The sequence below is a fragment of the Sesamum indicum genome, linkage group LG5 (genome assembly GCF_026168435.1).
Source record: "Sesamum indicum cultivar Baizhima isolate 11 linkage group LG5, ASM2616843v1, whole genome shotgun sequence".
Classification (NCBI taxonomy): Eukaryota; Viridiplantae; Streptophyta; class Magnoliopsida; order Lamiales; family Pedaliaceae; genus Sesamum; species Sesamum indicum.
Genome location: NC_142661.1, coordinates 17308815 through 17331340, shown reverse-complemented (window position 1 = coordinate 17331340; position 22526 = coordinate 17308815). Strand labels below are relative to the sequence as shown.

Below are 22526 nucleotides of genomic sequence, written 5' to 3'. Positions count from 1 at the left end.
TAGTAATTAACAGTAGTAGAAATTCAAACATTTTCTAGTGGATACTTAATTTAGTAAAATTGGAGGGCCGTGTATTTAGAATAGTGGCTTGATTATTTGACCGGTTGAGATTCGCTGATCAAAAATATGATCAGATGGGCTGTTGAGAAGTTCAAAGAGAATAAAACTGTTTTTAGTAAGGACAGATTTTCATAAAACTTTCAAACGTATTTTGGGATGTCTGGTTTCAAATATTGGTGCAGATTTCAAATTTTGGGATGTCTGATCATTGCATTAGCAAGTGTTTTGGCCTGTAGAAGAACTTGTGATGTGATGTGATGTTCAAGTGAAAATTGAGAAAACAAGTTAAGAGTAAAAGTTTCTAAGGCATCCTCTTATAACATATGTGGTGGGAGTTTGATCCCAGTCTTGGCTCTCCTCGAGAGGTGGCTGAGATTGAGAAGTCTTCCTCTGATATTTTAATCAGATTTTAAGAAAAATATTACATCCAATGTACATATGGCATCTTAGAGCAAGATGGATAAAATATATCATTTGCAGCGCATGTAATGTTTCTTTAATAGAAAAATTGACTGAAAAATGATCATGTAGACAAAGTGTAAAATTAACAAAATTGAAATGATGAATTAACACATAAAAAAAAATGTTTAGATGACAGTGTATAAATGAGCATAATTCGGATGCAAAATGTATTTATCCTAGTGAATATTAATCCAGAAAAGTATTCTAAAATTATAATTTATAATCTAAAATAATATTTTAGCCAATTCAGCACAATAATTCGGAGTGGAGAATTCGTATCTTCGACTCCATTATAAATATGAAACCTACTAATCTTATAAAAAAAAAAATAGCGATTCAAATGTTTCAACAAAAAAGTTTTGCGGCTCAAAACACAATTAGCTGTATCCAAAAGTAGCACGACAGACCTTTGATGATTTAGAGAGTTGTGTGCATGTTAGAATAACACACTGATTGCTTTCTCTTAACGGACAAAAAATCAGCTTTCTTATTACTGAAAATAAGGTTGGGAAAAAGGTTCCTGTAGTGACAAAATGGAATGCAAAGGTACAGACGCTTTAGTTTCAAGATAGAGTACAATGTCTTAACTGAAGGCTTCAACGTCCATCGGAGGATAATCTCTCAACCACCACAGAATCTGGAGAAGGATCATAAAGGTCGCACTCCTTCGGAGGCTCACTTTTACTCCTTGCATTTCCCGGTTTACTCTTCACAGGCACAGCTTCTCTTTCACTCTCGCTTTTGAGCCGGTCCCTTTCATTGGGTGTATCCGGCAGGCGTTTTGGGACTTCGTAAAGGGTTACACAGCCGCTTCCATTCTGTGGAGCTGCCTCTCCGTGGCTTGCTTCTTGTGTTACAAGGGGTTCAAGAATCTCAATTACCTGGCTCATGACGGGCCTCCCTTTTGGGTTTTGGCTGAGACATTGATATGCGAGATTGGCTACCTTCATGAGGATTTTAGTCGAGTACTGGCCTTCGATTCTTGGATCCAGTATTCTCACGAGCTTCTTGCTGTGGTTCAGGATCGGCCGTGCCCACTCAACAAGGTTATGCTCTCGGCTAGGCCTGCTCTTATCCATTGCTCGCCTTCCGATGAGCATCTCGAGCAAAACAACTCCAAAGCCATAAACATCACTTCTTGCTGTCAGATGTCCTGGAACAAACGACGAAACAGATAAATGAAAGAGCATTTACAGGCTTAGATTTCTAAAAGCGTTCGGCAGCTCGCCAAATGTTCATGAGAGTAGGAGAATAAATGACTAAAAAAATTGGCATACTCTACCAAGGAAGAATACTACTTGAGCATTTTTTATGAGACATATAACAGGTTTCTGTATGATACCAGATATTATTAACCATAACTGCTTCAGACATGAAGTGCGATACAAGTCCACTATCATAAGACTCACCAGTCATGACATACTCAGGAGCAGCATAACCATAGGTACCCATAACCCGGGTCGACACATGAGTTTGATCTCCTGTGGGGCCTACCCTTGCCAGTCCAAAATCAGAAAGCTTTGCATTAAAATCCTGCGGAATTTCTTCTCACTTTAGACATAGAAAGAACCATGCAAACTTAAAATGGTATTCACATAACCAAAGAAACATCATAGATATTAATAACAAATAGAATCATGATAAGGTTTTTCTGTTTAACAAACATCATTTTATTGTTCCATTGTTACGGAATTTCTGCATATAATGGAGCTTAACTAACCGCATCTAACAAAATGTTTGAAGTCTTGAAATCCCTGTATATAATGGGTTTCTCCACACCATGAAGAAAAGCAAGGCCTCTTGCAGCATCCAAAGCAATTTTCAATCTTTTCTGCCATGTTAAAGTAGCACGTACTCCTGGAAGAAATAAACATGTAAAAAGTTAGAAGAGATTCAGGGTCAAAGAACTAGTTTACTTCAGGCAACATCAATTGCTTTGGTGGCTTATATGGGCTATATTCAGCAAAATGATCTAGACATGAAACAGCCTTCCCAAACATCTCCTTCCTTGTACTGTTTGCACAACAAGCATTAGTTTCTGTTCATAGTAAATTTATTACATCATCTTTCTTGTCATATTAAGTTAATAGAAACTCAAATCTTCAATTTCTGAAACGATCATGTTGATGATAGATCTCCTGTCAGTCATTGACGATCTGAACCTTAGATGTCCATGTACGGCAATTGTTACAAGAAACTCAGGTGATGTAAATAGAAGGATGGTAATTTTTACTTGCATAATAACCATTCTCTACCACTTGCACAGAGAAATATAGGCTTTGCTACTCACTTAAGAAGAGGTGTTTCTCCAAGCTCCCAGATGCCATATATTCATAGACCAACAGCCTATGGTCACCCTCACAGCAATAGCCAATCAGTTTCACCAGATTCGAGTGTCGCAATTGCCCTAAATAATTGACTTCCGCCTGCAAGTAAATACCTAAATGGTGAGCAAATGTCTACCCATCCTGCAGTTCAAGACCTTCAGTATATTTCCAATGGATCATAGACAAAAGGTCTTGCTTGCAAACATTGCAATGTGGAGTTAAAAAAATAATCCATCATAAGCAACAAACACCACATAGCAATCACCCGATTCAGTCTTATCACAGTTAAAACTTAAAAGCTAGATCCTGCTTGCATAAAACACAGGTGGGGCATGATTTTTAGTAGTTATTATGTATTATGTTCTTCCCCCTTTAAATTAGGCAATTAACAAAAGCGTTTGGACTATGGAGCGCATAACAAAACGGAAGCAGGTAATCTGTTTTCCATAAAAGAAAGGTAGACAATTTAGTCACCAGCTTCTTCTGGAGAAGGTACCAAAAGTTTTGCTAGCACAATCGCGTCATTCACTTTTCAGAAAATCGCACAAAATCATGTGACTATTACATGTGAGCTCTTTGGTCTAAGTCATATTAATCTCTTCGCACTAGTGCTAAACATAGCCAGAAATCATAACTCTACTCACTGCATTCAAACTGAGATGGGGGAAGTTCGAAGGCAAATTGTCTGCCGCTCTAATTCTAGAGATACAAGTATAGAATATCAAATTCTAACAGGGAAAGAAAGAAGGAAAAATATCAGAATTTTAAAAATCCTTTAGATTGTTCAACTAACATTATTCACAAAAGATTACCAGCCATTCTCGGTCCCCTTGTAAACCTTCGGGATCAAGCTCTTTGATGGCAACTTGAGTTGTCTTATAACCTGACCTCACATTATCATCTATAACTCCTTTATAGACGATTCCAAAACCACCCTCGCCAAGAACTTGATCTGGTCGAAAGTGCTTGGTCGCCAACTTCATCTCCTCATATGTGAAGATATCAAGATCACCATTCCCAGGACTTTGCCTTAGATCCTTTACATTTTTGGGAATTATCACAATCGTATTCGAATTCACAGACCCCGCTTTCGAGGGAGATGTAGACTCTCCACGTACACCTGAGAATGTGAAACAAAAGAAATCAACACTGAGATTAGAAGCTCCATGTTTCTACGAATCTGCACTTCAACCATGTTTTCCACCAGAACGGTGAGTTCCTTTCTTGACAAGACTACAAAATGCATACATGACAACAAAAAGGTCCAGAATGGTGCTTTAAGTAAAGAAAGGTAATAAATTTGTCACTGAGAAAGGGAAATAATCTATCCTTTCGCCATAATAACTACGAAAACACTCGTAGAACCGCAGCCCAATTGGGATATTGATGAATTCTTTCTGAAATTCCCATTTCTAATATTATAGGTTTAACAGCTTACCAGAATCACCACAGTTTAATCCATCTTAAGATCCAGTTACACTCATCAACTCTTCTAACTAACAGCATCACTTTGGCAGTGACAACTACACCATGTCACTCATGCCATCTTCGATTTCAGATTAAAACCTCAAACGCATCGAATACAAGAAACATAATTGGCCAACCTTCAGAAAATCTCAAAAGCTTCTCCACACCAAGATTACACAATTTCCACAGTGTACTAAAAAAAGTGGGACTCACACATAAACCAACAAATTTCCTTTCGCAACACGAAGAGAAAGAACGCGAACTTAAACAAAAGAAAAACAAACTATTAAGATCACAAACCAATGTCAGTACATAAAATCAGTACCAGGTCTACTGCTCGAAGATTTGTTCTGCGTTTGCAGATGTTCATCTTCCTCAACACTGAGACAAGAACCCATTTTTTCTCCACCCAACTTCACCAGATTCACATTTCAACTTCCACGATTTCCACAGAAATCACTGCAAACATCACTAATACAGTTATTACAACACTGTCAGTCCACAAAATACAAAATACAAAAAAAAAAAAAAAAAAAACATGCCAGCAACAAACCTTCGGTAGACCGAAAACCAAAATGGGTCGGCGGAAATGGGAAAGAACACACCGGAATCTGATCTGGGTCGCCGGAATATTATCAAATAATAGAATGCAGTTGCATAAAAATCATACAAGAGTGAGTTGGAGACACTGACTGAAAGGGTATTTGAGGGAGGAAGAAAGTGATATTTTTGATTGTAACGTTGTTCTTGGAATGTATTTAGGGAGAGTCAAATATCATTTCGCTGTGACGAAAATTCCGAAACCAAAGCAATGATTTGGGCCCATAGCCTACCAACGCCATTTGCTTTTACCAAAATACCCTTCCTTATTTTGTCCAAATAATACAATTTTCAGGTTAAATTCAAATTACGCCCAAGTAAAAATCAAAATAGGTACAAAATCCTTCTAAACTATAAAAAAAAGAACAAGACACCTTAACGTTTTGGGGGAAAAAAGAAAGTAATTTACATAAATAAAATTGGATGATAAATATTTGTAGGGGTAAAGAGGTATGGGATATGACCTTGAAAGACAACATAGAAGATGTCTTAAAATTGAAGAGTTTACTAGACAGTTCAGCTGAATGGCGTATCAGGTATTCAAGTTGGAAAAAATATGAGGCCTCTTAGTGGAAAAAATTATGAGGAATCTAAACTAGGTAATATACAAGATATTCCTGTCAGAAATAATATGAAACTTTCTAGTTGAAAAGATTACAAGGTGACTTAATTGAATAGCGGATGAAGTACCCTTCCAGGATAATAAATGAAGTGCCCTAGTGGGAAAGATAGGAGGCTCCCAGCTAAAGAAGTTACAGCCTACAGGGGACTCAATTGGACGGCATCCAAAGTACTTTTGATGAAAAGAATACCAGATAGCATAGCCGGAAAGAAATACGTTCACCGTGCGGAAAGGAAAGCAGGCTAGCTACTGAGATTTCAAATTGGGCAATAAGAACAAGTCCCATCAAGTCTAAGTTTGAGTGGAGACCTCATCTGATAAGTGGAACTAAAAAACATTATTTCTGTAGATCAGATAAAGAGTTTCTACAAGAACAAGTATAAAGGAAGATCCCCTAAAAATATTTGCAAGGTTCATCAGATATAAGGTCTATAAATAACCTATCAGACAATGGAGTAAAGGCAAAATACAAAAATAACTAGTTACATCAAAATACTCTTTTATATTATTTTATCCTTAAATTGTTTATTTCTTACATCATCAAATATGAAAGTATATTGACAGTTAAAAGATAGCGTAGATCATTTGAAATAAATAAGTAGTTTTATACTAATACAAATATTTAAACGTATATTTGGTGTTGTGGTGCCACAAAACCAACAGTTGTGAGTAAGAATTGACTTCTTTTTTTTATATTAGTATATATATTGTCTATTCTACCCTTATTTATCGATTGGTTATCTTGGCACGCAGTACTTACGAGTATATAATCAGATAAACACGACACAAGTTTTCAAAATAAATAATCATTATATGATTAAAAGAGGATTAAGCGATTAACATAAGTAAAGCTGAAAAATAAATATCGTAGTATATTAGCTGTTAAAAGATGACATAAACCATTTGAAATAAATAAATAGTTATGCTGATATAAATATTTAAAAGTATAATTTATATCTTAAACTTTAGTACTGTGGTGTCACAAATCACCAATTATGAGTGAGAATATAGATTTATTTTTTTTTATTAATATAGATTGTAAGAGTTCAAATATTCAACTAGCATTTAATTTTATTTCCTTTTAAACTCCAACAATTCTCATTTTTTTGGCCTATTTTGAACTGAAGAGAAAATAAAATTATGTACTAATTAAGACTTGATTAGTAGTTGCTAGAAAAATAGTAAAAAAAAAAAAAAGGAATTAGTTTTATGTAAATGAAATTAGATTTTTTTTCCCAAAAATGTAACTAATTTTTTTTTATTATTCAAAATTCAATAGTGGAAAATACAGCATATGAAATAGGAGGGCAGTTTTGGAATTTGGCGCACAAGTTGTGGAAAGCTATTGTTGTATGCATTTGTTTGCTTTCGCAAATCAACGGTTGACCGGATCGTTTACGCGCTTCGAACCTGTACCACACGCTTCAACGGTTTCTTTCTAGTATTTTTTGACTTGTGATTGCCCTTTTCTTTATTATTTTTAAATAATAAATATTAATATAATTATAATTATAATTTATTATTTTTTAGCACATTTCATAAAACTTGCACTCTCTCGCTCAACTATTTATTTTTTATTTTTTCCCTAGTCAAACTTAGCCAATTTTCTATGTGCATTTTAAAGGGACAGCGTTTACTTTTTTGTGGCGAGGATAAGAGGGTGTTTTTGTTAAGCTTATAAGCTTTTCAAAATATTTTATAAGGTATTTAAGAGTTTATAGATTTTAATAAAGTGTTTGACTATTTTTTTTAATAGCTTTTACTTTTTTTTTTTGTTTTGTTTTTGTGGGAGTAAATTATATATTAAGTAATAGTAAAAGTTGAGATTGTTTAAAAAATTACAAAAATAAAAAAAAAAAAAAAGTTGAAGTTTGAGCATTTTGAAAAATAATTTAATATTTATAGAAGTTAATACTGATTTAAATTATAGAAGTTGGTAGGGAGCTACTTATAACTTTTAATTTAAAATAATTTAATTTAAATTGTTAAAAAATAGAAATTCTAAAACAAAAACACACTCATTTTTTTTTTATTTTCAACAATAAACTAACAAGACAATTATTTTAAAATACCCGTTAAGTGCAAAACGATCATTAATAAATAATTTTTGTTTTGAATAATTAGATAATATTTATAAGGTAAATACATTTTGAAATCCGAATTATGCCTGTTTTTACACTTTGGCATATAAATTCTTTTTGTGTCAATTTATCATGTCAACTTTACGAAATTTGCACTTTATCATATCTAATCGTCTTTTGCTGATTTTTTTTGCAGAAAAAACATCACATGTTGTGCATATGTGAAAAATACCACATCATATAAATCCTTAAACATCACGTGTACACTGACATGTTGTGTTTTTTTGACAAAAAAATTGGTGTAAAAATAGTTATAAATGACAAGATACAAAATTTCATACAGTTGAGATGGTAGGTTGACGCAAAAAAAAAAAAAAAAAAAAATTCTTAAGTGAAAAAATGATCATATTCGAATAATAAAATGTAATTTATTCATATTTATATTTCTTTTATTAGAAGGACTATAGCATGTCACGTGCCACATTATTGAATGTAATGATTACTCTACTCATAGTTGATTGCTTCAATCACATATTCAAAAAATGAAGTCTAGAATTTGTAGCTTAGCATCATCATTCATCAACACCGAATCACCATTAATCATCATTTCATTATTAATCTACCTTATTGTCACCTTACATGCCTCCAAATTCAACATTACACACAACACCACATCCGAGTGAGGTTGATTTAGTTGGGAGAAAAGATAAAAAGAAATAATGGGGTGTTTGCAATTACTTCTGTTTTTTTAGTGAAAATAAATTATTTAAAAAAAATTATATATTAAATAATAGTACAAATTAAAAATATTTAAAATTAAAAGTTAAAAGTAAAATAAATAAAGTTGGAGGTGTTTGTAAAAATAGGTTAATATTTACAAGTTTATCGGAAATTGGGAGATATTTGTTGTTTTTTATTTAAATCAACTTAATTTAAATAGATTAGAAGAAAAGTTGTACGACAAAAGTACTTTTTCGATTTATTTTCAATAATAAAATATTAGGTGCTTATTTTAAGCATTTGCAGATACTCCTAAAATTTAAGGAGAACTTATAGAAGTACAAGTCCATGTCACGTTATAATAATATAGATGTATTTATGATTCTACTAGAGTTTCTACCCATTGATTGTGCTTTAGTTGTGAGATAGATGAATAAAGCGCGTTAGTTGACTTCTTTGTCAAGATGTTTGGTGGGATTGTGTGTAGATTCTGGTTACGTACAGTTATTTTAAAGTGGTTATGTCTAATTTCAGTCATTCTCACAGGATTGTTTTTGTAAGAATAAAAAACTAATTTATTATACAGTGCGAAAATGCAGTTTTTTTATAACGCAACTGATGATATTGATAAACATGTGATTACGAAAACCAAGTCAATTATCATGTTTTTTCTTGGATCATTATCTAAGAAGTACAAGAGGATGGTGATGTTTGTAGGACTATTTCTGTTTACCCAAAATGCCCTTATTCCAAAAAAGGAAATTATTAGATAAAATTTGAAAAGCAAATTGAAGGTGCTAATTATATGTTGGGAAGATAGGGACATATAGGACATTTTCACTTGGATATGTGAGATTGCTTTATTAAATCTCATGCAATATCACGTACTTATAGCCCCTTTCATGCCTATAGGAAACCTCTAATATCTAAAACAAGTACTAATGTGTAATAAAATGCTATATTATCCTTACATAGAGAGTTTTTAAATAAAAGAGTCATCAATTTGGCTATATACAAACCCTTCTCATAATTAATAAAAAATTAAATGCAAATTTATATTTATACTCCATTAATTTATTACTGATTTTATTACAATCAGTCAAATAAAGATTTTTTAAACCCAACTATTCTTATACATATTCACAAGCTAATACATATGAGGATGTGTATTTTCATCATTTTAAGTGTAGGTTAGTCAGAAGATATTTGTTTGACCAACAATAAGTTTGTAATAAGTCAATCGAGAATAAATATAAATTTTTAATTTAATTATTTTGCTAATGTTAACAAAGTAGTGAATTCTACTAAATGTAAATTTTTAATTTATAGAAATTTATATATAATTACACAAAATTTTAGAAGAGGACGTCAGTGTTATTCCTACTTTGTTCTAGAGTTTAAATAAATTTGGGCTTGTCCTGATTCATTTGTTCAATGACAGGCCCATATCCAACAAAACTCACTCGGTCTATGCAAATAAATAAGCTAGAAAAATAAAAGTCATCAGGGCTTTGGACTTGTGTTCCTGAGTTTGAACTTTGGAGCGTTTTGAGGGAGTTTGAGGAAAATCAAGAAGCAGCGAAGAATGGCGGACGAAGCAAACAGAAGTGTAAGTCTTAGAAACTGCTGTGTGGAGTTTACCTTAAAGCGGTCTTGTTAATTTTTGGGTTTATTAATGTTGGTGATAGGCATTTCTTGAAATCCAAGGGCGCATGATCGAGACCACCGGAAAATTGAAGCAGGTCGGTGTTTGTAGATAAGGATTTAGCTATGTGTTTTGTTCAGTATCTTCTCTTTTGAAATCAAGTGGAGGAGGCTGTAATCTGGGTTTTGTCTTTTGCAGGTTCAGAATCAGCTGCGAAATAAAGAAGCGGAAAAGAAGCGGGCTTATTTAACTTTGGAGGAGCTCAAGCAACTAGCTGATGATACAAATACTTATAAATCTATTGGCAGAACGTTAGTCTTTGAAATGCCTGTTTGTTGTTTGAATTTTGTGTATTTTGCTCAGTGTCCGTGTATGTATTTATGGTTGCGAGTATGATGCAAGATGATTTGTGCTGGTTTGTTTTGGAACTAAGTATGTGATATGATTTGGGCAGGTTCATTTTGGAACCGAAATCTGTTTTGATGGAAGAACAAGATCAAAAGCTAAAGGATAGTGAAGCTGCTATTGTTGCTTTGCAGGTATGATTGAACTCTTAATATTTTATACTTGAGAATTTTCATTTTTTAAGAGTTCCTTTTTTGTTATTAGGTTATTGTTGTTGTTATTATAAACTGAAATTTAGCTGTAGATAGTCATATGAGTTGCGGATGTGGAAAATTTGGATTTCTTGGAGCTGAGAAGCTTGGAATTCCAATGAGATAACATGAAATGGGGACAATTAATTCTTATAGTTTACCTACGACTGACTGAAAAGGAGAACTTTTCAACTCTTTATTTATATGATGAGGTTGCACACTTCAGGAGATTTTAGAGGTATTTAAAAGCATTAGATGTTATGGAGGACAACAGGATTGCGATTTATCAATTAATCCATGAAAATTTCCAGAGTCATTCTTGATCTTGAAGACTTGAACTCACCCAAAGAGCATGTCAATGATAAGCTGAGGGTCTAATTTTACTACGAAGTCTGTTTTATTCCATTTGGTCATGATATGGGTTTGGGTGTCTAAAGCTGTGTTGATCCAATTATTGGCATGTGATAGTCTAGTTTGAAGTTACATGGACTCAATTAGAAGTTCCTTGGCTTCAAGCATGAGATAGAGACACATCATATACAGTATTGATAAGTTTCCATTATGATGTTTCAAGATGTTTTCGTTTAATTTAACACTATTACTGTTTCAAATCTATATGTAGTCAAGAAAGAGAAAAATATTGCTCGTGGATAGAGTATATTATGGTAGAGGCATAATCTAGTTGCTGTGCTAAATAACTTGTTCTAAACCTAGAAGAGTCATGTTGTATCCTAGATCCCAAAACATATGATTGCATGTCGGTTGTATATCATTTCAGGTATAGTAGTTCATGTATAGGGAGAATTAGGCCAATTATAACACATAGTAAATTTGGACCTGCATCACTTTCCACGAAGTGCACATTTGAGTGATGCAGGTATTGCTAGCTAACAAGAATTCATTTCCTTGAAAGACATATAGATTAAACTATTTATATGGTTACTCAACATCTTTAAAGTGCACTCTGTTGTGAGTTGGGTAACGTCATCTGGTACTTGTTTCAATTAGGATAGATAGAATTATCATTTTTGCAACATAAGTGACACAGAATCTCACCTTTTACGCACTTTACACACAAGATCTACCTTATAGAATACAAACTAGTTACTGAGTCATATTTATACAATATTTCAGTGGATAGAATATATGATTCATTTCTGTGAAGATATGTAATAACTCTGAACATGTAAAACACAAAGGGAAACAAACAATGTTATCAGTTGAGACTTTGAGTTGTATTTTTCTTGCCTTTTTCAGAGCTTAACGCTATGCATGCAGTGTAGAGAAAGCGGAACAGAGTAGGATACTAAATTATAACCAGCATTTGTCCTTTTTCATTCCTAATTTTCTTACTTTTGTTCTGTAAGGCGAAATGTGAAACTACTGCAAATCCAATAGTTGTCTGTGGTGAAGGGGCAATAGAATGAAGCATATTTTAATTGGAAAACTCACATATGCTTGGATGTTGGTCACTTATTGATGAATTAATATCATAAGATCAACTGACTATCAGAACTAGTACATGTTCTCCATCCTCTTTCTTTGAATTTCCGGGCATTCTAATTGCTAATCACATTGATGTTAATTAATGCGACATAATGGCAGCCTCTTGAGGTTGAAATATTATATTATAAGCACAAAGTGATCAAAGTTTTACACACGTAATGATGTTGAGGGAAAACCTAAGAGGTTTTGTCAAATTGACATTTTTTCTCTTAAATGCAAATGTAGTAACTCGTATTGATGAATTAAGATATTGCCGATTTTAAGGAATGAACATCACTACTTCTTGTGCTTCTTCCAATATACAGATGAGGTGGCTGTTGTTGCCCCCTGTTTTGTGCCTGAATGTCTTCATTTTACTCGGCATAAAATTTGAAGTAATAGTGGAAACATGATTCTTGACTTAACCCTCCTTTCTCGAGCTCAAAAACCAATAACCAAGAATATGAATAAGCCAAATGTTTATTTCTAGAAGGTCAGTATTTCTGGATTATCCAATTGGAAATGATGTTATTTCATTTTAGCAACAGAGAGATTATCTGGTTATCGTTCTCTACCAATCAAATTGACTTCCTTTAGGTCTTCAATATTATGCTTATCTGTGTAGATGTTGGTCTCAAGCTTCTTTATGGTCAATTATTTGTATTAATAACTCATTGAAAGTTGGACAATCAGTTTTCAAGAAATTGAATGTAATTTTGGTCAAAAAGGAGGGAGTATGAGCACGTATTGACATTGTGGACCCTATAAATGGGTTGTCCAGCTCTTCCAACCATTATTGGACCATGATTTAGCTAGAATGTGCTGGCTGGAGATGGTGACTGATGGTTTCCTGAAGCTGTGAATAGGAACAGTGTGTTACTGTGTTTTCATTGCTGGAGATGGTGACTAATAGTGTTGTGAAACTGTGAATGAGAACAGCAAGCCTAATTGCTAGAGGTGGTGACTGAGAGTTTTTTTCTGAAGCTGTGAATGGAAACAGCAAATTTTTAATCCTGGAGATGGTGACTGATAGTTCATGAAGCTGAATGGAAACAAGAACTTTCTTATTGCTGGAGATGGCGACTGATAGTTGTGTGAAGCTGCGTGGAGTTTGCAAGTTTTTAATTCTGCAGATGGCGACTGATAGTTTTGTGAAGCTTTGAATGGAAAAAGCGAATGTTTTCATCGCTGGAGATGGTGATTGGTTATGGTAGCTTCTTCATCAAACGGGAATTGCAAGTTCTTATTTTCTAATAATACACATTATAAACTAATAGTAAAGCCTCTATATCTAGGTTAAAAAGCTAATTGATGTGTGGAAATATGTTCTTCAAATTTTAGTAAACTTACCTTGTCTAAACTGTTACAACATTTGGAATTTGGGAGACTATGGTTGCACTGCCATATTGTTATGTTGTGATATCAGAAGAATATGTAGTTTCACAGAAGTCCCTCTCTTTGACAACCTCTGTTAGTGATATGTCAAATTCTATTGTATAATCTGTTTAAATCTTAACTTTAACACTTTATTGTAGAAATGATCAGTTTGGTTCTTGGTTCCAGCTCCAGTAATTTCTTAGCATTTGTGTCATATCATCATGCTTGAATACAACTTTCTTCCACTTAGTACTTCTTAGGCATTTCATAATACTTGTTATTGTTAGAGAGGATAAGGGTTAGCCTAAGGAAACAACTTTATTGAGTTCCAGTTGATTGAAAACGGAGCTGGGGGCAATAAACTGGAGATTGGACAAAATACTGTCATTTTGAAATATATACTTGTTGCTTGCAAGAGGCCTGGAGATGAATTGATCAGACACTTTTTGGCAATTTTTCATGTCGTCTCCATTTGATTGATGCTTTATATGCATACATTTATTTTTTATAATAAAAAGACACACTAGGCTCCATTTTTGCTGAGTTGCGCGGTTCTTGTTGCTCGTCTCCTGACCTTGTCTTGTTGTATTTCACGTTACTTGGCGTAGGAATATTCAGTCTTAGGACTATTCACATTTCTTTTGATTGATCGTGGTTGAAAATTCTCATTTCTTATCAAATATTTTGGTCAAGAACTGTAGCATGTGTTGTTTCCCTTGGACAGACGTCAAAAGAGTACTTGGAAAAGCAGATGGCTGAGGTTGAGAACAACCTGCGGGAGCTCTTGCAGCAAGACCCTGGTCTTGCCCGTCAGATAATGGCCATGTCAGTATAACTCTGCTTTCCTGTGAAATTTTAAGCGTTTCACTAGTTTGTTGCAGATTTTTCTGTTTCTCCAGAGCAGCATTCTTAACCAACAAACCCCTTTCTTGTTTTCGTCGCCTTTCATACCCCCGTATATTTGAGTGAATGTATCGTTTATTGAGCATGTGCTGTATTCAATTTCAACTTTGTAATCGACATTACGGGATTGCTTTCCTCATCCTTTTTGTTTATTTCAATCTTGAACTTGATCAAGAAAAAGGCCTAGGAACACTGTCGTCATTATTTATCATGACTAGGTGGTTATAACACATACATTGACTAGGTGGTTATAACACATACATTGTCATCAATAATGTCAATATTGACAACTTAACTGCCTACTATGGTCACTATTTCACTTGTCAGATCCATTAATTCCGCGACGTACAGCTTTATTTTTATATAGTTTGTCGAAATTATAAGATTTTTAACCCCCCCCCCCCCCCCCCCTCTTCTCATTTCGGAACATAATTTTGCATAATTAATTCCCATCATGAAATAGCTGTCCCTAGAGTACCATTTCCTTCAAGTGTTTGCTGCAATGTACTAGCCAGATTGATCCTAAGTCCTAGTTTATGTTGAAATCGCAGCAGCTGCTAACTAAATAGTGCAGCTAATAAAAGCAGTTGCATGCATTTTTGTTCGTTCATACACCGCCAATATTGACTTCTGATCACATATCTATACCACCCTATACACCAACTCCCCCAACTTGACTTGATATTGGTAGGGTTGACTTTGTCGGTACTCATCGTCGCAAATTATAGATATTTATTGTATACTTATAATTTAAATTTATTTTATTATATTTATTTAATTAAATCAAAATAGAAAAATAAGATAAATAATTGATCAGATTTCGTAAAATAAATTAACTTTGAACGTACATGCCCCCAAAAAATTTGACGTGATTAATTAATTAAAGAGATAGCCATTTGTGGAAGAAAGAAATATAAGTAAGAATATCGGGAAATTCTTACTCAAACTATGTTTGGTCAAATTTGAGTCAATTACATGACAAGTGCAGTACACTTGGCCTGTGAATGATGTACAGTTTAGAGAAAGTGATAAATCATACAATAAGTGTGTTATATTTATTTCTTGATTAATTTGGTTCGACGAAACCTGATACGAATAAGAATTTTTCTAAGAGTATATTAGTTGAAGCATAGAATTGAATTTTACACTTGCTATTTGCATAATTCTTGGAGACAGGTAGTAGTTGAAATGGAACGAACTAGGTTGTGCCTTATCATAAAATAGATCATTGAATGATTAACGCAGATAGAAAGTGATAATAGACTTGTGACTAAATTATGAGGAGCGTTTTGATCTGTTTCACACTGCAATGAGGCTGTACTAATGGTTTCACTATTTGAATTGTAGTTATGCTTCAAGCTAGATTTATTGGAGGATTCTCATATTTACACCCAAAAAAAGCAAAAAAATTATTATGCTGATTGCTCGTCTACAATCTTTTTTTCTTAACAGTATGTTAATCATTACATCATTAGAAACATTCAAATTTAAAAACTAATTTGCTACATCGATAATTCAAATCAACATATATTCGTGGGATTCGAATTCAAAACGTTTGTTATTGTAAGAATTCAATCTTATGAATGGGCTAATGCCAAATTAGCCTTCTTCAGTCATTTTTACCCATTAAAAAGAAAAGAGATGCTAATACAGAAACAACAAAAAATATGAGGGGAGGGGATAGCAATAGCATTGTTGCAAATACTTATTAGGGTTCACATCCACCAATTTTGGTGACCCATAAATTGGTTTCTACTATTTCCCAAATTTTTATAATCCTGAAAAGGACCTTATTAGTCTTCATGAAATTGGGACACCACCATTTAATTTAATCTTGTGTTTGTCTGGATTTATATTTTTATAATATTTTATATTTGTACAAAAATTACCTCATTTACTTTAAAATTAAATATACTTTGCTTGATTAATTATTTTAAACTAACAAACGTAATACTTACTCACCTACAGTTAAATATTTGGACAATATTACCCTCATATTACATACATATATATATATATATATTTGTAGTGCAAAAATTTCTTTTTTTTCCCTTTAAATTTAATTAAAAATTTCACAGTCTAACAATAATATATTTTTAATCACAAAAATAAAAATATAATTAATAAGCTAAATAATTCAAATTTTATCACATATTACATACTAAAAGTAAAAATAATATAATATAATCTACTATATAAATGTAGGCGACATACATTTACGGGGCTTTCTTCCACACTTTTCTGGGAATTATGGCGTCGTCTTGTAATGTCCACCATAAATAATGGGGTGGATTGAATGAGACAGGTAAAATTCTGTGTATTAATCAAGTCATAAGAGTGGGGTAGGGTATCCTCACCTACGGCCAATTTTAGGTCACGTGGTCCTTCATTTAAGGGCGGTCTCCTCGAGTTATTTAATTTTTTATTATTAAAAAAATGAATTAATTTATGGTACATTCTATGTGTGTGCGTATTTTATAATATTATTTAAATAAATATTTATTATTTCATAAATTAAATAAAAAATAATAGGATTTATATAAAGTGATGATAAAAAAATTATGGTATAATATTGAGATAATAAAAGATGCATGAAAAGTAAACCGAAAAAGAAAATACTCCCAAAACGTAGTAGTGGAGGGCGGGAAGTTAAATAAATAAATAATTGAATTAAATGTTAAAAAATACAAAATAATATATTAAAAAAGGCGAGATATAGTACGCTAGCTATCTTAATAATACTAATAAATAATCTTTCATGTATTAAAATATATTATAAAGGAGATTAAAACATATTTATTGGGCAGTTAAGTTAGTAGTGTAAAATTTAGAAAATTGAATAAATTAATTATCTTATTAGTTGGGATTACAAAAATTGGTGCAACTGTGTCAAAGCTACTACGTTGAGTTTATAAAAAAGCACTAGTCGAATTAGATTTGATAGTATCAAATGTACATACTCCTAATGTTGTACGAAAATATTAAATGAGGGATAAAATTAAAAATTTATGTGATTATTTTGCTAACATCAGCATCTTTCGTTCAAACCTTAACGAAAGAGGGTCAAGTATAAATAGAAATTTACAATTGCTTAGCTAAATTTAGGTTCAGTTTCACCGGAAAACTATAACTGTATAAATTAAAATAATAAAAAACTTAAAGTGCCATCAACATATATACTTATAGGACCACAATCCACCCTTTCCTCCCGTTACGGGACTAATTTTGTAATTTTTTGCGTTTTTTAACTTTCCCAAGGGTAGTACTGTCATTTCAGATAGCATCTACTCATAGTCTCCATTAAGTAGTATTAAATATTTCTAAGTGACATTCAAAAAAAAAATCCATCAACTCAATAATGGAAAAAGGTGGTTTGTTTAGTGTTGGTATTTGAAAGCATAGAGCCACCAAGTTAGAACAAACTCACACTTCTAATCAGCTGAATGGCCTGCCACATTTGACATTACACCCTAAGTCAACTGCTCCTTTTTCTATCTTTTTTTCCTTACAATATCCTCATTTTTCAATATGCAACCTTTCTTTTTAAAAAAATTATATATGAAGAAAAACAAATATTTAAATCTTAATTATGAGTTTGAATTAAAGTTATAAACTTGGTTGGATAATTCGATGGTGTTTTTATCGTAAGTTGAGTGAGATTTGTAATAATTTCGAACACTTAAAATTTTTAAAAAAGTAAAAGTATATTCGCTACGAATTTTTAGTCACTGACCGTTTTTCAGTAATCATATGAGGTGATAGCCTAATTTAAGGTGGTTGGTCGAGGACTTAAAACTAGACGGCCCACATTAATGAAAATTATAAAATCACCCGTATGTTTCTTCAAGTTTCATTCAGAACTCGGGTTGAAGTCCTTATTGACCAACTACTAATTTTTTTTTATATGTTTTAAGTGTAAAAATAATAAATAATACGGATCATATTATATTAACTATTGGATAGATATTACGTTGATTTTTATTTCATTTTATATTTTATGATTATATAAATATATTGGCACATTGAGTGAGTGTGTTTGAATTTTCAAAAGGTAGGATTAAGATACTTATCAAATTTTGTACATGAATTAAGCATATTTTAATGTGTTCATTAGGTTATATGATTAGTGAAAATATAATATAATTTTAAAAGAATAAATAGAAGTGACAAAAATTTTAAATAATGAGTAAATAAAGAAGAAAAATTTAAATAACACGAAAGGAGCGAGAAGGAATACGAACAAAGAAAATCATATAGATACACTATTTTATAAAATATCGGCACTTTATATATATAATCATTACATTTTTTTATTTAGTTTTGATTAAATATGTAATTTTGGCTTGAAAAAGTATCTTCCATGATTCTACTTGTACACACTATTTATTCATACTATCTTTTTCATTCAATCAACGGAATATATATAAGTCTTAATTAATTATGCTCTGGGGAAATTCTACCTCGAATTTGATTAAGTCAAATTTGAATCAATCATATGGCAAACGTAATACACTTGTCATGTGATTGGTGTATAGTAAAAGAAAAATGACCAATCATACAACAAGTGTATCGCACTTGCTCTGTGATTGGTTTATGGTTCGGGCTAGAATTTTCCCTATAGCTCGGTCAATGCCTCGTTGCACGAATTATTATCTGTTCTAACTTCATAACTCTCAAGCATTTTGTAATCAATGAAAAATTCTAACTTAAATCAAGTTTGACTGAACCGAACTAATTATATGATAAATGAAATATGCATGTGATGTAATTGGGGTAAAGTTTAGAAAAAATGAAAAATCGCATATAGTTAGCTCTATGATTGATTTAGTTCAGCACATGACTTGAGGCAAAAATTTTCGTAATCAATAAGTCTCGGTGTACAATTTATCGGTTGTAAATGATGTGGGACGCAGACCACCATTAATAATTGGATACTTTCCATTATTAAAAAAATGACTGAATTATTAGGGTAATTTGCAGGAATTCCACACGGTGTCCCTTCCTCCCACTACACACAACACCGGTCCACATAGTGCTGCGCGCGCCTTTCAGCAAATAATATTTATACTCTTTTCACATGCAATATTCCAATTTGGAATTATTCAAACCCCCTCCCCTCATCAATGCGTTTCTCACACACCAAAAGTAAGCAAAAAAAGGCATAAATTTTGCACACAAAATATATAAACAATAAAAGTAGTTCCTTCTTACCAACTTCGATTTCTTCGCACTATCTACTTGACTTTGAGCTTCAATATTCCCACTCCTAACATCTTCCCTTCCTCATAATATCACTAATTCACCAAAAACAGTCACCCTTTTGACTCATTCACTCCCTCTATATATACACTTCCCCAACTTTGAAACATCACACAACAAACAAGAATTGCCCAACAAATCAAGAAAAGGAAACATGGAGGTTTTCTATGCTTCTCTCCTTTGCCTCTTTGTTTCCTTCATCTTCTTCTCCCTCCACCTCATCTTCTACAAGACGAAGCCCGCCTCCGGCGCCTTACCCCCGGGGAGAACCGGGTGGCCGGTGATTGGGGAGAGCCTCGAGTTCCTCTCCACCGGGTGGAAAGGCCACCCAGAGAAGTTTATCTTTGACCGCATGGTTAGGTACTCGTCTTATGTATTTAAGACCCATCTTTTAGGCGAGCAGGCTGCAGTTTTCTGCGGTGCTGCTGGCAATAAGTTCTTGTTTTCAAATGAGAATAAGCTCGTCCAAGCGTGGTGGCCTAGCTCCGTCGACAAGATCTTCCCTTCCTCCACTCAAACTTCTTCCAAGGAAGAAGCCATCAAAATGAGGAAAATGCTTCCCAACTTCCTCAAGCCGGAAGCTCTCCACCGGTACGTCGGGATCATGGACCATATAGCACGCCGGCACTTTGCCGACGGGTGGGAGAACAAGGAAGAAGTGGTGGTGTTCCCTCTAGCCAAGAACTATACGTTCTGGCTCGCCTGTCGGCTCTTTGTCAGCATCGAGGATCCTCAACAGGTCGACAAATTCGCCGAGCCTTTCAACCTTTTGGCCTCCGGTCTGATCTCCATCCCCATAGACTTGCCCGGAACCCCTTTCAACAAGGGCATCAAGGCCTCCAACTACATCAGAAAAGAGCTTGTATCGATCATCAAACAACGGAAAGTCGACTTGGCTGAGGGGAAAGCATCGCCAACTCAAGATATATTGTCCCACATGCTTCTAACAAGCGACGAAAACGGGAAATTCATGCATGAATTGGACATTGCTGATAAGATCCTGGGCTTGCTCATTGGAGGCCATGACACTGCTAGCTCTGCTTGCACTTTCATCGTCAAGTACCTGGCTGAACTGCCTGAAATCTACGACGGAGTTTACAAAGGTAAACCCTCAAGAAACTATCATGTTTCATCGTATTGATCAAATTCAACCAATCATATTATATAAAAATAATAGTAAACCTCGTATTTTCCAAGAGAATAAAAAAGAATCCCTACTTGACAGACGTCGTAATTATACATATGCATGTAACTTTTGACTGAATAAAAGACAGGAAATGAGCGATCAGCATAGCAATCATCCTACCAGTACCATGCCATATTTTAGTATATATATGTATAACCTAATGGTCTTAATCACATGGTACAGAACAAATGGAGATTGCGAAATCAAAAGGTCCAGGAGAGTTGCTGAACTGGGATGACCTACAAAAGATGAAATATTCATGGAACGTTGCCTGTGAAGTACTGAGACTTGCACCGCCCCTCCAGGGAGCTTTCAGAGAAGCCATTGCTGATTTTTCTTACAACGGTTTCTCCATTCCAAAAGGCTGGAAGGTAAGAATATTACATTCACACACACATATATATATATATATATACATATATCTGAATTTTAACGAAATATGTATATATTGCAGCTATACTGGAGTGCAAACTCAACACACAAGAATCCGGAATGTTTCCCAGAGCCCCAGAAGTTCGACCCATCAAGGTTTGAAGGATCCGGGCCGGCTCCATACACGTTCGTGCCATTCGGAGGCGGGCCAAGGATGTGCCCGGGAAAGGAGTACGCCCGCCTGGAAATACTGGTGTTCATGCACCACCTGGTGAAGAGGTTCAGGTGGGAGAAAACTATGCCTGATGAGAAGATAGTGGTTGATCCTATGCCTATTCCTGCTAAGGGTCTACCAGTTCGTCTCTACCCTCACACACCTTAACTCAACCCACATTAATTAATTAAACTCCATTAATAATTAAGCTGCTTAATCAAGATTCCAGGCTTTAAATTTCTCTCTCTCTCTCTCTCTCTCTACATACATATATATATATATATATATACTTGTATATATATTATTAGCCATGTTTTGAGTTCTGAATCTCTCTCTCTATATATATGCCAAAATAAGGCTGCTGTATGCTTAAGCTCTCTCTCTTGAGTAATTTTCTCTCTTTGTTTTTTGGTGGTTGTTTTGTTGAGGCATGATGTTGTATTTTTACAATGGTTTTATTTCAATGAAGGAAAAATAATTGTAGCTGTTCGTATATTCACTTGTGTTTTCTCTCAGTAATTGTTATAAAATCAAACAAAGATTCTTATTCAAATCAAGTCTCGTCAAATTATAAATATATTATATTTTTATATGATTAATTTAAAATTTAATCAAATTCAATTTAAATTAAAATTTCTCCTACACCAATGATTTTGTTTCTTGCTGGAAGTCCTAAAACAAGATACAGAACCACAAGAAATACACACATTCACATACTCCCACTATTCTCAAATAGTAATTTTGTTGTCGGTGTGTGAAAATATTGAAAGACATTAATCACACAAATCTATGTGGGTTTGAAGAATTTTCCTTTTTTAACAGTTGGTCAAGATCCATCTTTTATAAGAATGATTTAAATCTGTTGATGGGCGGATAATATCTAAACTCATCAAATAATTTTATGTTAGATTTATATCCAAACTCAATTATTTTATGTTAAACTCAGACTCGGATCTATACTAATTGAAATAAATATTTTGGGTATGGGGTAGGGTCTGGATCCTACAATACTCGTGGATATGGGTATTCAATGGGTAAAATTTAATAATAGAAAATATTATCAAATTTGTAAACTTTTTATATATCAATCAACTCAATTTACTTGTCATTTAAAATTTTTAAATTTTGTACATAGTATATTATTATTTTT

The 22526-nt window shown here is 33.4% G+C and overlaps 3 protein-coding genes across 4 annotated transcripts; 2 read left to right on the top strand and 1 right to left on the bottom strand.

Moving 5' to 3' along the window:
- Positions 1–991: 991 nt before the first annotated feature.
- On the bottom strand, positions 992–5065 carry LOC105161988 (Protein kinase superfamily protein). Of its 2 annotated transcripts, none has more exons than XM_011079882.3 (7): positions 4870–5065; positions 4642–4787; positions 3662–3969; positions 2813–2948; positions 2243–2379; positions 1932–2055; positions 992–1675 (listed from the first exon to the last, which is right to left on the bottom strand). In XM_011079882.3, exons 2-7 carry the CDS (start codon positions 4712–4714, stop codon positions 1119–1121), a joined length of 1335 nt encoding a protein of 444 aa, XP_011078184.1. In that variant the 5' UTR covers positions 4715–4787; positions 4870–5065; the 3' UTR covers positions 992–1118. The 2 variants fall into 2 exon arrangements, with proteins under 2 accessions (XP_011078184.1, XP_011078185.1); XM_011079883.3 differs by having other exon boundaries at positions 4642–4775.
- A 4729-nt stretch (positions 5066–9794) lies between these two features.
- Positions 9795–14484, top strand: PFD1 (PREFOLDIN 1). The gene is made up of 5 exons (XM_011079881.3): positions 9795–9948; positions 10028–10081; positions 10183–10295; positions 10439–10523; positions 14167–14484. Exons 1-5 carry the CDS (start codon positions 9925–9927, stop codon positions 14275–14277), a joined length of 387 nt encoding a protein of 128 aa, XP_011078183.1. The 5' UTR covers positions 9795–9924; the 3' UTR covers positions 14278–14484.
- Positions 14485–19696: 5212 nt separating this feature from the next.
- On the top strand, positions 19697–21871 carry LOC105161986 (beta-amyrin 28-monooxygenase). The gene is made up of 3 exons (XM_011079880.3): positions 19697–20707; positions 20974–21161; positions 21245–21871. The coding sequence occupies exons 1-3, from the start codon at positions 19759–19761 to the stop codon at positions 21542–21544; spliced, it is 1437 nt and encodes a 478-aa protein (XP_011078182.3). The 5' UTR covers positions 19697–19758; the 3' UTR covers positions 21545–21871.
- The last annotated feature ends 655 nt before the right edge of the window (positions 21872–22526 follow it).

What these genes read in the sequence shown, in the direction of transcription:
- LOC105161988 (XM_011079882.3), bottom strand. Translation starts at nt 4,714, where the DNA reads ATGGGTTCTTGTCTCAGTGTTGAGGAAGATGAACATCTGCAAACGCAG. An exon ending in GGAGAAACACCTCTTCTTAA is followed by an intron (nt 2,380 to 2,812) that starts GTGAGTAGCAAA and finishes TATTTCTTCCAG; the next exon opens with GAGTACGTGCTACTTTAACA. An exon ending in CAAACATTTTGTTAGATGCG is followed by an intron (nt 2,056 to 2,242) that starts GTTAGTTAAGCT and finishes GAAATTCCGCAG; the next exon opens with GATTTTAATGCAAAGCTTTC.
- LOC105161986 (XM_011079880.3), top strand. Translation starts at nt 19,759, where the DNA reads ATGGAGGTTTTCTATGCTTCTCTCCTTTGCCTCTTTGTTTCCTTCATC. An exon ending in CTACGACGGAGTTTACAAAG is followed by an intron (nt 20,708 to 20,973) that starts GTAAACCCTCAA and finishes CACATGGTACAG; the next exon opens with AACAAATGGAGATTGCGAAA. An exon ending in CCATTCCAAAAGGCTGGAAG is followed by an intron (nt 21,162 to 21,244) that starts GTAAGAATATTA and finishes TATATATTGCAG; the next exon opens with CTATACTGGAGTGCAAACTC.
- PFD1 (XM_011079881.3), top strand. Translation starts at nt 9,925, where the DNA reads ATGGCGGACGAAGCAAACAGAAGT. An exon ending in CGGACGAAGCAAACAGAAGT is followed by an intron (nt 9,949 to 10,027) that starts GTAAGTCTTAGA and finishes TGTTGGTGATAG; the next exon opens with GCATTTCTTGAAATCCAAGG. An exon ending in TATAAATCTATTGGCAGAAC is followed by an intron (nt 10,296 to 10,438) that starts GTTAGTCTTTGA and finishes TGATTTGGGCAG; the next exon opens with GTTCATTTTGGAACCGAAAT.